The 17,185-nt window shown below is 39.8% G+C and overlaps 1 protein-coding gene across 5 annotated transcripts in view; it reads left to right on the top strand.

The window, feature by feature from the left end:
- Positions 1–17,185, top strand: part of OSBPL1A (oxysterol binding protein like 1A) — an 81,552-nt gene that overhangs the window by 58,566 nt on the left and 5,801 nt on the right. For all 5 annotated transcript variants that reach the window (XM_068932369.1, XM_068932368.1, XM_068932365.1 and 2 more), the window contains 10 exons: positions 2,411–2,567; positions 7,834–7,909; positions 9,181–9,315; positions 9,682–9,779; positions 10,481–10,663; positions 11,214–11,321; positions 11,413–11,502; positions 11,741–11,867; positions 15,124–15,240; positions 16,036–16,159. In XM_068932369.1, the coding sequence (XP_068788470.1) occupies positions 2,411–2,567; positions 7,834–7,909; positions 9,181–9,315; positions 9,682–9,779; positions 10,481–10,663; positions 11,214–11,321; positions 11,413–11,502; positions 11,741–11,867; positions 15,124–15,240; positions 16,036–16,159 (1,215 nt within the window). The remainder of the gene's footprint in view (positions 1–2,410; positions 2,568–7,833; positions 7,910–9,180; positions 9,316–9,681; positions 9,780–10,480; positions 10,664–11,213; positions 11,322–11,412; positions 11,503–11,740; positions 11,868–15,123; positions 15,241–16,035; positions 16,160–17,185) is intronic.

The raw sequence follows: 17,185 nt of genomic DNA, 5'->3' as shown, positions 1-17,185 counted from the left end.
GTTGCCTGTTGATCCATGCTCACAAGGCAATTCTAGGCTTGTTCTTGTTGACACCTTAAAAAAACAAAACAAAACAAAACCACCTCTGAAGCCTTGTTAAGCTCCATGGGTCAGAAGAGATACATGTCTGTAAAAGTTTAGGGACTGGAGATTCAGAGGCCTTTGACAGGCCGAGCAGTTGTAGCCATACTCTTTCAATGAGAGCTGTTTTTCAGGGAAATGAGAGAGGTATCTTTAGAGCAAGTTACTTACAACAGTGTCTGGTTTTTATTCTTCTACTGCTCTTCATTGTGTAGTATGTTTTTGTTACATTACATAAGCCACATGTTCTCTGAAAAGGCTGTCTGCTCAGCATCTCCAGCTCTGAAAAGAAGGCTTGTGGGCGCTGAGGTCGGTTACTTCATCGTAGTTGTCTTTTGGCACTGTGACCTAAGGCCAGGAGTAGGAGAACTGAGTGTGCCTGTGACATGTAGTGTTTAGAAATCCTCCCTGTGACTCCCTGTGCAGCAACTCAAGTTGAAGAAATAACTGTGGGAAACCTTGTAATGACTTGTAGTTGGAAACAAGACAGTCTCTGGTAGTACTGAAAAAGAAAGGAGCTTCAGTACAGTTACTCCTTGCTGTATTTTACAGGGTTTGTTTCACAGTTCTCCTGTCATAATAACTGTTGGCACAGTTGAGCAGCTCTTTCCATAGAGAGATATAGTACTTACTTACCTTGAAGGGATTTATAGCTTGTCATGTGTTGGCTGTACAGTGCGATCAGGAAGCTGAGGCCCAAATTGTGTTATGTCTCTCTTCCTTTGTGGTATTCGGATATGTAATAATGTTTTCTCTCTAGCTGGACTTAGGCTCTCTGGAGAAATCTGTACTCGTGGAGAGATCTGTTACATAAAATAAAAAATCCTTTTGCTGTTATCCTACTTGCTATATACAGTACCTGCCAAACTAACGCTTGATATGTTATATCATAACTTGGCATGTAACTAGACTGACAAATTTGGGGAAATGTGTGAGAAGATTCTCTGGAGTGTCAGTCTGCTCTTTTAACATATCCTCGGTACCAGCTGGCAGTTCTTTTCATTCCCTAGCAACTGGCTTAATTTCAGTACTGTCTTTACAAAGGTGGGGTTAGATGTTTTTAATGAAAGCCATGATGTGCTTTATGTTTCTAAATGTCTCTCTCTGGAGAGAATGCAGACCTTGTGGCACAGCCTATCCATTAATCTGGGGTTTTTTTTTCCTGTTCTCGATCTTAGTGTGGTCTGCATCTAGGAGAAAGTCCGCTTGTCAGTGTCCCCTTCACCAAAGTATACCTAACTTGTTCTGGAGAAGCTACCAACATCTCTTTTTAAGAGGAAAGAGGAAAGCACCTGGCAATGGGCAATTGTGACTGAGCTATTCTTATTATAGATATTCTTCTGTATGGACTACTCCCTCAGCAAGTTTTGATTGCTAATTTTTGTATTAGAATCAGAATTAGAAACAGAAGCTGCAGAAGCAGGGTCACTTTGGTTAAGCTGCTTACCATTCATTGTTGTGTCTGGCCTTTGCTAAAGGGTTTCCCAAATGAGGTGAACTCTGGTGCATCTTGTCTTGAGCTGTTCATTTGCTTCCTGGCACTTGCAGTTGACAAATCCTTTGACAAGCTCGTTAAGTTTAAAAGGGGAAAACACGAAACAAAACTAAAACCTTTTGCCAGGAAACTTTTACTTTCTAACGTGGGGCAAGACACTCTCTCTTCTCCAGAGCGGGTTAAGCGCTATCCAACCAAAACACTAGTTGGAAATGAGGTGGGTTTTGTTTTGTGTTTAGCTTTAGACGTGATGTAGATTGTGCTGTTAGCCTGCCTTCCAGAGTACAAAGTTTATCTTGCTGCTTGGTGATCTTATCTTTTAGACTTTGCTGGGACTTACGTGGCTAGTGTAATCCATTGCGTATAATATCTTCTTGTTCGTTGCTGCACCGACAGTAAGCTGGGAAGGGAAGATTGCTGAAAAGCACCAAGAGTTTCAAGAAGTTAGACCAAACCGAAATCTTATATAGAAGGAAGAGTCAGAACTTGAGTGTTAAGTTAAATGTTATTTAGCTAGGTAAGATACTGGCATCCATTTGACACTGGCACTTGTCTTAAGCAAGTTGCAGTAGCTTCAGCTTAATCAAAACATCAGGTTTTGGCTCTGTGATATCTAATCTACTGTCTTTTTGCTTATCGCGCAATCTCTTTGGTTATATCTTTATGCAGAGCCATGGCGACCTGTGGCAGTACGAGTTACTTACCAAATGGATGCTGTCATCAGGACACAGCAGCCTACTTAGGTTTCAGTTTTGTACGGGGAGAGAAGGTCTGTTAGTGACTGAAGTCTAGCCTTGACGGTAGATTCATTAACATGCACCTGCTCTTCTGCAGATTCTGAATCTGAAAAATCATTAAGTGGGTTTGAGACAACAACAGCATACTCATTAGAGGACAGCATGGATTCAAAAGACACGATAACTTCAAGCATGTCTGAAGAAAAAGTTTGTGGCAGTGGGGAGTCGCTGTCTAATGGCATCAAAAAGCACAGGTAGGATGCTGGTGATTCTAAAGGTATACAGTGAGCTTTAATTGTGTGTGAACGACCACAGCAATTTCTTAAAAGGCAATTGTGAAAACTTTTAAATAAACTCTGTTAGATGTGCTTGAAAAGTAGTTAATTGTGCTATGATTTTATAAAATATTTTTCCAAGGCTAATGTGTTCCTTTGCACCTTGCTTTTTGATAATCAATTCTGAATAAGTAAAAATACAGTATAATGTTATGTAAAAGCGAACAGAATTGTTTTTGAATAGATCTTGCTGAAATCTATGTGGATTTTAATTCCTTCATGCATCTTTAATGATCTATGCCTCCTATTGCCTCTTTAATTTCCAGTCATTTGATCCCTCTCTCGGTACCAAGAATGAATGAAAAATATTACTAGCCTGGCATCAGAACCTGAAATGTGAACAAAGGGAGTCTTATTCTAAAAGTCTCATCTATGTTTTATGGGCTTATTTTGTGTTGTCAAATGATCCATTTTTGTTTGTTTCAGTAGCTATAAAGGAGGGCAATAGATCTAGAGCTAATGAGATGTAATAGACACCACTATTCTCAAGTTTCAGTGGAGGGGCAATATAGCGTGCGTGCTACAGATTGAGCCAGACTCAGCATGTTTCAAAAAGACTAATTTGGAAGCGTTTTGGATACGCAAAATGATGATGGGGATAGCAGATACCTGTAAAAATAGGGAATTAAATTTTAATTTTACAGAAACAAGTAGGACATGCTTCAGTTACTTGGTACCTTAGATCGTTAAACTGTAGTGACTATCAAAGTGTGTGGTAATGTCTGAGACTTGAGATGTGTCAAGGTTCAACTTCCAAATGTACGTCCCTCCCATAGTAGGCAAAGACTAAAGGCATATGAGGCCTTGGGTGGAGGAGTAGGGGGTGGTTTTAAAAGACAGTATAAAGCAAATGACTCAGTATTCTGCTTTGCACGCTTGTGCTGTTAGCAAGGTGGTATTTACGGCCTCGGCTAATTGCCTTTCCTGGTTAGAGCAGGAGTTTAGGGAGGGAAAGCACTAGGTGAAGGTGGACATCTGAATTGCATTCGTTGCTGGGGAATCAAGGAAGAAAAGGGAAGCAATTCTTGAACAGCATAAATGAAGGTAACGCGTGTTGTGACATACATTTTCTGAAACGTTTTTAGCACAGTTCATCTTCTATTTAGTGTAAAGAAGCAGCAGCTTGGCTAGTTTCCATAACACTGTGCTAACTGTGGTGTCAGAATTGTAATGAGCGGGTGACTGGAGGAGCGTTTTAAATCCACTATTTTTGTAAGGGGGAATGAGAAGTAATTAAGTGACTCTCAGTAAGCTGTCTCTCTTTAAGTTGCATGTGATTGTTAAAGAAAGACACTGAAGTAAAACTAGTCCGTAAATCATCTGGCTAATAGTTTAAATTCTAGCGTAGTCCTAAAGGAAGTTGGAACATAACTGTATATATAAAAATACATAAGAACATATGGTCACATTTTAGATGAGTGAACGGCTAGGGCACGTTTTAGGTTGAGCTGTAATGCCGAGGTTTTACTGAGCACCTTCGCGACGCTTTGGGATTTGTGTGCAAATATATTGATGCAAACTGTGTTTTCCCAGAGGTCTGCCAATTTAAATTTTACCTCTAAGAGAACCTTCTCGGGGGATGGGAGTTGCACGACGTTTCTAGCTTTGTTGCTAAGACTCTTGGCGGCAGTGATGTTCGTATCCTGATGTGGGATTTGTTTGCCACATCTGATTGCTGCAACTAGCGGCTGCAACTGCAGGTCTGCAGCTGACTATGGAGCTGTGTTACCTAACTGGAGCTGCTGGTGGCTCTAATTTTGGCCTGTTTTGGGTTAGTTAGAGAGCACTTAAGTCAAATATGCATCTTCTATGGTACCCTATTTGTCCTCCTCAGAATAGACGCCTTCACTTGATGCCGTGCAACATGAAGGGGTCAGAATATTTTGTCAGCGCTTAATTTCATTCTGTACTCTTGGGTTTGTTATAGCTTCTTGTTTGTTTATTGTTTAACTTCCTCTCATTAGCCACATGGAAGCAAGTCACTTAGAGCAGACCAGAGTACTGTCTTTTGCTTAAAATCTTGATACCTTCTTGTACTTCCTCAGATGAATAGAGGTTTTGCAGCAGCATTCAGATTGCACGTGTAAGTTCCTGACAGTTACCAGCCAGCGTAAACAAGCCTCTTCTTCCTACTTGGTCCAGAAAGTCCAAGCTGTCGTCTGCCTGTCCTTTTTGAGTGATAAGGGCCAGGCACACAGAGGTGAATGTAGGGGCTCTGGTTTTTGGTAAGAACAGTAAGAATCGGTCTGTTGGATCTAAGGAAGTAGAAGTGGTGGGACATAAGGCAGGTGAAGCTAGTGCCCATGAAGAATATTAAATATGTTGCCAACGTGGTGTTGGTGGAGATTTGAAAACTGGCTTTCATCAGTCTATTCGCTTTTTAAACTTTCGAGGTGAGTCGCGGTAGCCGTGACGTGAAAATGCCAATCTGCTCTCTAGTACTGGTTTATTAACCTCATTTGCGCCCTGCTGATCGATCATAGGATGCTTGAAAGAATGTAGGTGGCTTGATTTGCTGTGGTTTTAGGCCGATGTGAGAGTGGACTTTATAATATTGAAAATTTTATGGGGGATTTCAAGAAATAAGAGAATAGTCTATAAAATAGCTAGTCTGGAAGCGTTCCAATTGTGGTGATTTTCTTATTTTTTTAATTTTTAAATTTTTATTTTTGTTTAGAGGAAAGTTTTGAATTTGAGCCAAACATTTTAAAGAATGCACAAAAATGTTCTATAATACCTGCCAGTATGTATTTTAACATCTGTTTTGTCACCGCTGTTTCCCTTTTTTTATTGCTGAATTTCTTTGTAGTCAGCTTTCCCTTTCTCAGGGGCCTTTCAAAATGCAAATGTGCGTGTTTGAGATTTGCGGGGTGGGAGGTTACTTGGTCAGGTACACATGAAGAGCAAGCTGAACATGGCACTTTTATGCCATGTCTAGTCCCCACGTATTCCCCACAAGATCAATGCAATGATTACCCTGCTGTAGATACGCATTTTGGACAAGTATTTTTGCTTTTAAGTGAATGGTGTTAAACACATCTTATCTGCTCTACTGCAAGTAAATTCCAGCAGATGTTTTTGTCACTTAAAGCTAAAATAAACTTCCTGAGTTGCTTCTAAAATTGACATCTGGAAAGAAATTTTTGTATCCACCAACCTTTCCCTTGATCTCAGGGACTGTGTCAAGGTTAGTATGCCTCAAGTCTTGGCTGCCTGTCATTTTCCGCATGTCCTTACTTGTCCCCAGGATCCTTTTTGCTGGTTTGAAATTGTTTCTTCAGCATGAGTGTCTAATATGGAGGAAAGAACTGACTTTCCCTGCAGGTTCGGCTTATGCATTCATATGTAGGAAATGTAGATGAATGGCTTAAACTGAATGCCAGTTTTCATGTAGTTAAAAGAATTGCATGGAAGAATGGGTTAACTTTAGTGAAAACGTAAATTTTCATATTTAAGAAAAATGATCCCTATGTACACATCAGCAAACCAGAGGTATGTGAGAGCCTTTTCCGTACAGAAGCTCTCATTTGTAAACAAATAAATGGCCGCTCAGCAAACTGCCTTCGTTAAAGAATACACAGAAAAAATAAGCAAACACTACAAATGGAAAGGGTAAGACTAAATACTGGGGGGACACTGTCCTCTCCTGGACGTTAGTATCAAAGCATCCACAGAAGTGCTGTTTATGCTCAATGTTATTCAGGCTTATCTGATTCACTCCACACTTCTGTATTACTGCAAATTATAATAGAGAACAAGTGATAGCACATGGATCAATTAAAATAACTCCTCCTCCTCCCCACCTGTCCCCAGCATGGGAGCTGAGTAAGACGAGTCAGTATTCGGCTGTTAGCCGATAAGACGCAACGTAGTTTGTTACACTGAGGAATTCAGACGTGTGACTAGATTTTTGACTGAATGGGGCTCATGGCATTTTAAAGAGCTTTTTTTGTTCGCTCCTTCTGAAAACTAAAGGATGAGCTCTGGTAATGGTATTTCTAATATAAAAAAAAACATGAGAGGTGGCAGCAAATAAAGCTCCTGAAAGAAACTACTTAGCCTGAATAGATTCTCCTCTTTGCAGCATCTGTTTATTTATCAGAAAAGTGGGAAGGAGGAGACTACACCCCCCTATTCAGACTGTAGCTCTTTAATTATTGCTTTAACTGTTGTGGAGGGACAGGACCTCCTTGGTTAGGGGAGACGGTTGTTTAGGCAGAGTTAACTAAACTTTGAAATGCAATAAATAGTTTGAGCAGTCTGAGCCTTAGGTAATTCTCAGTTTTCCTCATTGGTATTAGCTTTATGGTACAGTGACTTTAGTGTTGTTATGGACAAAGAGCTTTAAGCTACATTTATGCCTGTCTATCGGTAAATTGGATTAATAGTTCAGCTGGTCAATAGTAGTAAGAAAACTCAGCAAAATACGTGCCTGACTTCATGTAACGCTGAGAAGTACAGACGTGGCCTAAATGTTGGTCTTAAAAGTGTATTTAAAACTTGCTTCAGTAGATGTCAGCCCTCCGTAGAACAGGCTGCACTGTTTCCTGTTCTCTAACGATGCTGCTTTTTCTGTTTTTTCCAAAGAGTTGATTTTAATTGCAGGCCATAAATGTCAAGGACCTTAAGCCAGTATACAGGTGACTAGCAAAAACCTCCAACTCTTTAACCTTCAGATCTGTTCAGATGCAGTGAGCCCACCTACAGTGTCTTTCACAAACATGACTCGAAAGCACTCAGTTTCTCTCAGCAAAACACAACGCAATGTTTCAGTGATGCCGTCATGCGGACAGCGTTCTGGTAACGGATATAGAAATTCTCTTTGCTCTCAAGCAGGAGGAACAGGTGGTTCTGGTACTGTTCGTGGAGAAATTCAACTTTCTTTGTAGGTAAAAGAGTTAAATGCTTCAAAGCAGCACTGTGTCGTTCCCCCTTGGATTTTAATTTTAAATTAATTTCATTATAATTTTAAATTAAAAAATAACTAAGATTAATTTTAAATAAGGTTGGTATTTGTAATGAAAGCTTCCCAGTGCTGCTTTTGCTTGATAAGGGTGATCTGGCTTTACTGGATGACTAGGAAAACTGTTAATTTCAGAAAAGAGTATTTGAGTTTTTCTGTCATGCGTAGTAATGGAAGACTTTTTTTCTCCTTCCTTCCTCTCTTCCCCCTTCCTTTCCACAGAACAAGCTTGCCATCCCCAATGTTTTCCAGAAATGACTTCAGTATTTGGAGTATCTTAAGAAAATGTATTGGAATGGTAGGTAATAGAAAGCTATGATAAAAGACTTGAGATACTCTGTTTCATTTGAGGCCCAAATGAAAGTGTGTGTGTGTGTGTGTGTGTGTGTGTTTGGGGACGGGGTTGATCTCCTTCTTTTGCTTCTGTTTGCTTTCATAACTCAGGAAGGTAAGACTTGGTCAGGGCAACGTTGGTTGAGTAAAGACACTTTCTCTTGAATTCAACCCTTGAATCACTTTGTAGTAGCAAAAATTTGTATTTTGGCTCCAAGAACGGAAACTTTCAGTTTTCTTTGCCCTTCCCCCCAAGTATTTCAGCAGTGTTACTGGCCAGACGGTGGGCAGATCAGAGAGGTTAGTTGGTTGGTACTTCATCTGCTTCCAGCTAAGGGTGAACTGAGAAGAATTCCTCTCTCCCTTAGATCCTATAATAGGCTGAAAGTATTTACTGCTGGTAAGCCTCCATCGTCCTGTAACACTAACATACAGAGGGGAATGTGTATTTAGTAATCATTCTGATATGCAGAAATGGTTGCACAGAAGTAGCAATTTGGGGACGGGGCAGGGGAAGGATTGTACTGAAGTATCTGTCAAAGCTGTTAGTATCAGGTGCTGCAGTAATGGTTAAAAACAGTCTTGTCTACTCAGCAGGTTGCCCGTGGCCATACTACGCTTTTGATTTGCTAATGCAGGCAGTTGAAGACGCTGCAGCATTAAGCATTCAGAGGGCATGCTTTTTAAAAACAGGAAAGAAAATAAACAGCAGCAAAACAACTGCAGGACTTCTTTAACTTGCATTCTTGTTAAAAGATTATTTTTTTCCTTCAGAATATAAAATTCTTGCTTTATGCTCCTGTGCTGCAACCTTCCCCCATCCTTACTCTTCCTTCTTCTGCCTGCTTGCCTCCAAAGATGATGTTTAAGTAATTAGGTGGCCTATCTCTATTTTAAGAGTAATAAATAACTTAGTTTGTAAAAGGGTCCTTAATACTTCATTTCATTGTTTCATCTCACCTTCTTAACGCGTTTGTCAGTAGGAAATTTGTTTGATGTTTGATTTTTCTTTTCATTTGAAACAAAGTAGCCTTAATGTCAATATAGATAGGCTTATCAAGCTCATAAGGGATGTAGAGGGTTTTTCCCTTGCAGCATTAGCAGTGCCAGGTCAAGCACGTTGCATTAGCGCTAAGAGCATAATTTATTTTTGTAATAAGCCAATTACGTTTGGGTTACTGTAGGTCAGGGTATCTAATCATTTGGTTTTTAACACAAATTTCATTTGTGCATCAGGAGCTGTCCAAGATCACAATGCCGGTCATATTCAATGAGCCACTGAGCTTTCTGCAGCGACTTACAGAATATATGGAGCATACGTACCTCATCCACAAAGCCAGCTCGCTTTCTAGTACGACTGAGCGAATGCAGGTATTTTGTGTGTGACAATTTGTATTAGCTCTTCCTGAAAGTATTTAGATTTTCATCTTCATAGATAAACTCTCATTTTAGAAGGAAGTCCTGTAAACTGCTGCATGTCACATTCTCCTGTTAATTTGTTAACCAGTTTGGCTTATCTAGGAGTGTTGTGCTCTTTCTAAGACTTGCTTTTTTAGCCTTTTGATGAAACCTATTGATGCCTCTCCCTTGGCTTTAAAAAAAAAAGGGGGGAAGAAGAAACCTACACTTCCTCAGACGGTAGAGGAATAACGTTCTGTAATACCATTGCCGCTATTGATATCTGACAAAGACTAAAATCCAGGAGAGTTAACTGTATACTCCTGTTTGTTTGAATAGTGTGTCGCTGCGTTTGCTGTGTCTGCTGTAGCCTCACAGTGGGAACGTACAGGGAAGCCATTCAACCCACTGCTTGGAGAGACGTATGAATTAATCAGGTAATGAATAGAAGGTGCACTGAAGAATAGAGGGTGATATTCTACATAACGGGTTGCGGCTTGCAAACTGCTCTTTGGCTTGAAAGAATCCATCCATTTGCAAATACATCCTGCAGCTGCTAGGAAAGGTGGTGTTGGTGTTTCAGTGACCCTTAGTGAGGGAAACAGTTTAGCTTTCCAACACAGAGCAGGCTTTAACATGCTTTTAAAATCAAACTTTATTTACAAAAATGACTTTTTTTCTCAAAACCCAAATGAGAGGATGTGCGCTACGTATCAAGGAGGTGGTAGAGTTGTAATATTCATTATATGAGTGTCCAGAGTATGAATAGTTGGTGTTAGTGTCTGCAACTGCATTTAGGGGAAATTCTTCTCTCAGACAAGTGAGGTTTTGGCCTGTGATTATGCGAAAGTGTGAGTTCACCATCACAAGTAAACATATTAGCTAATAAGTTTTGGTTGCTCTTTCTATCTTTTTACATGTCCTCCATTTCTTAGAATTAGAATGTTATATGTATTAGTTAATCTGTCTCTTTTGTGTTACTGTAGTGTTTTAACTAGCTCTTGCACGGTTGTTTCACACTGGGGGAAAAGAACTACAAATTCAGCTTCACTTGATAATTAGATATATGCTTCCAGTCTTTTTTATTTTGTATCTTCAGAACACAAATTAGTATCTTTTTTTAAATTTTATTTTGCAGAGATGATCTTGGATTTAGACTTCTCTCGGAACAAGTTAGCCATCATCCTCCAATCAGTGCTTTCTATGCTGAAGGTTTAAATAATGATTTTGTGTTTCATGGATCAATCTATCCTAAACTCAAATTCTGGGGCAAGAGTGTGGAAGCAGAACCAAAAGGCACGATGACTTTGGAGCTTCTGGAGTAAGTTGATAGGTGATAATTGTATAGGCACAGTGGCCACGTCCCTAACGATTAGTGCACGTTACATTCTCAGGGGACTTGTCTAACAGCCACATCCTAATGTTTGACGGTAGATCACTTTGCAGGGAGGAGGAGATGAGAAAATGGGAACTGCTATCATTCAGTCTAATATACTGCGTACTAATAAATTTTCTGTTTAGTAATCTGTACGAACTATCATTGTAGCAGTAGTTGATGCATGTGGCTGTATGTTCTGCAGAGGCCTGGACATCCAGTCCTACAGTGACTTAGCACACTTGAGCCTGTTGACTTTCCTGGTGTGATTCAGTGCCAGCAGAGACTGGCAGCACTGAGGCTGCTGTTTTAAGGAATTGATAAAATCAGTAGCAGTATCCCTTGCTCACCAGGCACAGTTAATAAACTCCTTGAGTTTTCCTGGCTTATTGCCATGTCCCTTTCAAGACTTGGTGCCCTTTATAGAAGACCGTTTGTTTTAGCAGTGCCATTCAGTACAAAGATAGAGTATTTTATTTTTTCTCTCTCCCTCTAGACACAATGAAGCCTACACATGGACAAATCCTACTTGCTGTGTGCATAACATTATTGTAGGCAAACTTTGGATTGAGCAGTATGGAAATGTGGAAATAACTAACCACAAGTAAGTTAAGAATGTGCGTGCATTCACTTGCTGGGAATTTAAAAGGAAAAATCATTCGGAAATAGTTAGTATTTTCTTGTTCTGCTTTTAGAACTGGTGAGAAATGTGTTTTAAGCTTCAAGCCCTGTGGCCTCTTTGGGAAGGAGTTGCACAAAGTTGAAGGCTACATTCAAGACAAAAGGTAAGATTCATTCCTTGTAGGAAACAAGTTGCTGTGCTCAGTTTCTAATGGGGTCTGTAGAACTGAACGCTGTTAACAGTGCATCAAAGGCATGAACCTAAAACAGGAAGGTTATAACTTGCATAACGCCATTAATGTAAGTTTACGAGTTGTTCTCAAAAGTTATTCTTTCAAATATGTTTGAAATGCTGAAATAAATCTGCTTAAGCTTTTTCGTAAACTTAGTCTTTTTTGACAGCAAGAAGAAACTCTGTGCGCTGTATGGGAAGTGGACTGAGTGCTTATACAGTGTTGACACAGCTACATTCGAGGCTTACAAAAAAAATGACAAGAAAAACGCGGAAGAGAAGAAAAGCAGTAAACAGGTATTAATCACGTAAAGATATAGTATCTCAAAAGCGTGATAGGACAACTAAATATTTTAACAGCACTTAAGTGCATTAAAGCTTACTTTTTCACTTACTGTCTCTTGCCTAGTAGGATTCAAAAGTGGATTGAATGAGTACCGGTATTAAGGCATAACATGCTGGGTCTTTCAAGGATTTGTATTCGAACTTTCCAAAACTTGGTGCAGTCTAACCACTGGCTGGTTGTTCCTCACCTGTCTACTGCCGAGTTGCTGCCTCTTCATGCCAAGTCACCTGGAGGAAATGACATATATATATTAATGGAACCATGATTCTGATTATGTATGATAATATGTATATTCCAGTAGAAGGATTTGGACTCCTGTATTTCTATCTTGATGAAAGATCTTATTCTGCAGATTTTAGAATAAACCTTTTATTTTTCTTTATTACATTGCCACCACTGTCAACATGCTGCCTTTTCACAAGGGCAATTATTTCTTGCTGGAAAAAAAAGAAAAAAATTCTTAATTCTTCCAGATTTCTAATAGCAGTATGCTTTCTATTTAAGGTGAATGGTGGTGGTAACAACATAACAGCCAGGTGAAGAACAACCACTTCCTGTAACTTAAAAGAGTTATTGTATGCCTTCAGTGACTGAAGACAGATTTTTTTTTTTGTTCAAGTATAGCTTTTTACATTATTTAAAAAAAAAAAAAAAACAGCCACTCTAAAAGCAGTTGTTCCTGTGCAGATTCAGATTGTTGCTGTATCTGAGATTGCTTCAGTGCTTGTCATCAGGAGAGTGCTAAAGCACTGGAGATTACAGCTTCTCTTTGAGTTTGCCCCTGTGAGCTCTAGGGAGAAGGAGCAAAGAAAAAACATACCCTGTGTCTTTGTTATAGTTGAACCATCACTTGGCTTTCTCTGAAGTTTAAGACTACCCTTGCTTTTCAATTCAGATCGAAGCACCCTTCTTCATAAAGCTCAAGTTGCATGTTGCTCTGACTGTAGTAAAGCATGCTTTTTCTGCTCATTTAACTGAACTATTTCTGTGTAGGAGGCTTAAAGCTTTGCATTGCCGCTCTAAATGGGCTAGTCTTTCTCTGAACATATATCCCCACGCCCCCTTGTGTTTGAGGAGCTGATATTGCTTATGATTTGTAAGCTTTTAAGTGACCCAAGTCTCACGTGTAATGTCTGGATGTGCTTTGTCCCTTCACAGTAATGAAGCAGTCATTCAGGCGTGAAAGTACATGGCCTTTCAAGTTTCTCCTAATTATTCTGATTATTCTTTAGTTGTCTTCCACTATTACTTTTTGCTGTATTGCTGCTAATGCAGGCTCACTTCTGCCTCCCTTTAGGGGACCTTCTTAGATGTGAATCCTTTTGCAAATCATTGCAGCCTCTTCCCCCAAATCCCTTTGACTTTTGTATGGATTAAGCTTTTGGAAATATAATCTTGCAGGATGCTAGACAAACCTTCATATATTCAAAGGTAGATATTTTACCAACCTCTTGACAGAGTTACAGTAGGCCTGGGGCTATACCGCATTGATTCAGCTCTGATGGAACTAGAGACATTTTTTGATTTAAGATAAAGCATTTCATGCCAAATTTCCAGTGCAAATACACAGAGGAGCTGTCAGCCGTTGCCCTCCCATATGCAGAGTTACAGGCACCAGAGGTCTTGCTATAGCAAAGTATGTTACTACTCTTCTTAGAAACGGAGAGACGTTTAGTAGTGGTGAGTGTAAATTATGTAGCTTTTGGCAAGAGCGTGTTAAAATCCTGGTTTTAGCTCTTTGCAGTTCTTGTGACATCTCAGATTATACCAAACAAGACAAAAACTACAGCGTGTGTTGTAGTCTTTTAAAAAAACTTGGTCTTGAGTTTGGCACTGCCGTTGAGGTGTCTTTGTTTTAATGTAGGGGTACCTTTCTGATGTGTGTTTTTCCTCGAATCCTGATTTCTTATGGATTAATTAGCATCCATTAAAGGTCAGAATGCCAGGTTACTAGCACAGCTCAGATGTAGTTATCTAAAAGCCTTGTTTAGTTTCTTAATAGCTGAGGGACTGAACCCCTGGTCTGTGTGTTTTTTCTGGTTCCTTTGCAACTGGTTCGCTCTTAAAACAACCAAATCCAGGTGCTCCACAGCGAGACAGAATTCTTACTTCCTCCTGACTTTCTAGAAGCTGTAACACATGAATCATCTCAGAATACAACTGAGTTCTGTTCTGGGTACTGGACTACTTTGTACAAAAACATCAGTCTGTATTATCTGACGCAACCATCGGAGAGCAAAGCTTATTAGCAGCGTGGTTAAAGCTGCTGGCATGTAGCCAAACTATTTAAAGCAATTGGGTTCATTAGTGGCCTTTAAATTCAGCTCTGCTCTCCAACAGTCTCTAAATGTGCTGCTGTTTAACTATGATAATGATACCAGATTTTCTTGAGAGAGGTCTTACTCATTGTTTAGCTGGCCTTAGTTCAGCATTGTAACAAACTCTTTGTGGCTGATCTAAAATCAGCAGTTTTGGACCTCGGTTGTTCCAGAGGAGTTTGTTAAAAGCATAATAGTTTAGATCTAGCTTCAGTCACTTCCACACTGTGGCCACCAGTTATTCTCTCCTGCTGTAGTAATCCTGGCTGAAGGAGTTGCTCCCTTTCTGGGAAAGCCATTCAACAGTTTATGGTTGCCTCAGGCAATGTATTTCAGCCCTTACAGGATACTCTTCCCAGAAGAAGTGGCAGATTTAGAGTATCCATTTAACACATTTGCAGTTTGCCATTTCAGTAATGTAGTGGTCAGTGGAAATGAAGATTCCTCTGAGCAAAGAGCAGTAGGATAGTCCCTTTCACCTTGCACAAGCTGATGACAGCACCTGCTTTATGTGCCATTTTTTCTTTAATGTGGAAGGAAAAGGAATTCTTCAGCTTACATCAAGCAGTAGTGGAGTTAAATATGAGGCAGGAGTATGTGTATGTTTGAGGAGATCCTTATGTGATGGGAAAATTGCCCATTTCTTAACTCTAGGACATCTCTTTTTATCTACGAAGACACTGATGCAAGAAACTGGTAGACTTCCCTTGGGAGGGATTTGGGGACTATATTTTAATCTTGATGAGCACGTAGAAAAGTTCCTGTGCTACTGAAATTATTTACTTTGGTCATGGAAGTAATTTTACTGAAGTCTCGGCATTGGAGTGAATGGATTCAAATGGCTTACGAATCCAAATAACTCTTTCCATTTGGCGTGTTCTGCTTTTAGGTGGGCAATACTGAGGAACCAGATGAGATGCCGTTGCCAGATTCTGAGAGCGTGTATGTTATTCCTGGAAGTATTTTGCTCTGGAGGATAACGCCAAGACCTCCAAATTCAGCTCAGGTCAGCTATTGCTTCTGCTTCTTGAAAATGCATGCTATCCTGTCAGTTTGCGTGTTCAACACAAAGCAAATCCCTTTGTCTTCCTTTTCGTTGACAAATCTGGATTTACCGGTGTACTGCAACAAACTTTCTATTGTAACCAGGTAAGGTGGAGTTGTAGAAATAATGGACGAGCATGACCTCTTTCTAATTAGCTGAATTTCTCTGCAAAATTGAATGCTTCATGTAGCTAGTGGTGCAGGGGATTTCGCTGCCTCCTCACCCTCCTCCCCCAACTGAAGCACTTGCTGTGTGAGAAATCCCTTTTGAAGGGCTTTATTTTAGGACAGACACTTCCTAGGAGGTGTGAGCTCTTACAGAGCTCGCAAAACCTGCATAGCATAAGTTGGTCTGTGAAGGGCCATGGAGCTGGGGAGCCATTGGGCAGAGTGCAAGGATGCTTGTGCAGCTGGAAAGACCTAGAACTGGAACAAGAAAAAGTGCCTTCAGCAGGTTCCTCAAGGGGGAAATGCCTCAGTAGGAATGGTAGGGAAAATGCTAGTAGGACTGGAAAAAAAAAGATAGAAATACTGCACTGAGTAATTGGATGCTGTCCCGATTAAACAGAAACACTAAGGATCACCTACGCTGTCCTGCTGCAGTTTTGCCTGCTTCTTTAGTATTCCTATCTTGAGTGATTAAAAATAACCATAAAAGCACCTGGATATTTGTTTTTAGAATGCTGCTTGGCTGTATATTAAAACTAGCAGCTAAAGACTTTCTTATAAAGTCACCCTTTACCTTTGTCTCTTTCAGATGTACAATTTTACTAGCTTTGCTATGGCTTTGAATGAGTTAGACAAAGAAATGGAGAGTATCATTCCCAAAACTGACTGCCGGCTACGACCAGATATCAGAGCCATGGAGAATGGTGAAATAGGTAATTTCAGTTATATGCAAAGGTGTTTTATTTTTCCAAGCTGAGGAACTGGAAAAATGGAAATTAAAAAATTCCACTCTCAAATTGCTGGAGGAATGTTAGAGTGAGTAAGCAACCTATAAAGATGTGTTCCTTCGTACTACCAGACAGTAACCTAAACACAGCCTTCACATGTTATGGTATGCTTCTAGTGAAAGGTATATTACCTGCCTACTTCTGTTCTCCATGTAAGCAAGAATCTTTAAAACTTCAAGAGGATGTGATTTTTACTTGCTTTTAAGCCCCTTTGCTGTGCTGCGTAGTCAAGCCTTATAATTGGAAGCTTATCTAAGGAGACAGCAAGCTCTGAGTATCGAAAGTGTTTGTGAACTTCTCATTTTTCTGTTTCCACCAGCCAATGCAAAAGTGTTTTGATGTGCTAGTTCTGTCAAAACTAAGTGGAACTGCAGTGACAAAAGATGCCTGATGCAAATTTATTTTTCACTGGCAGCTGAATATTTCTGTTGTCCTAGAATAGCGAATTAGAAAGCACTGTGAGACTTTAAATGAGTAGAAATTGTATGCTGTTTAGAAACCCTGTAGGCATTGTTACAGTAGATTCCGTAGAGTAAAAGTGCCTTCTAGAGCCTTTTGGTATGAACTTACTGTTGAATGCTTTGATATGTAGCAGCTGACTTGAGAGCAGTAAAGTTTTATGAACAATTGTGTGGAACACCCCTGCCCTGGCCATTTTTTTTTTGCTCCTCTATTTCTTGTTGGCATTTTGCTTATAAAACAGGATGGCCTTGTTTGTAGACCAAAAGCATGGAGGCTGTTAGTTTCTCTGGTTTACTTAAGTGATCTGTGTAAGTCAGGAAACCTCTGATTCTATTTCACCAATTTCTGTGATTTCTGACTATGTCTGATAAATAGTCTGAGATCTAGATATAAAACACAGGTGCAGGCATAATAGCATGTAGTCGTGCTTGTGAAGGATTTGGGTTTTTTGTTTTTTTTTTTTTTTTTTTACAAAAGCTGACGACCACT

This window comes from Struthio camelus, chromosome 2 (assembly GCF_040807025.1).
Source record: "Struthio camelus isolate bStrCam1 chromosome 2, bStrCam1.hap1, whole genome shotgun sequence".
NCBI lineage: Eukaryota > Metazoa > Chordata > Aves > Struthioniformes > Struthionidae > Struthio > Struthio camelus.
The sequence above is the reverse complement of the archived record's forward strand: the minus strand, read 5'-3'. Positions and strand labels throughout refer to the sequence as shown.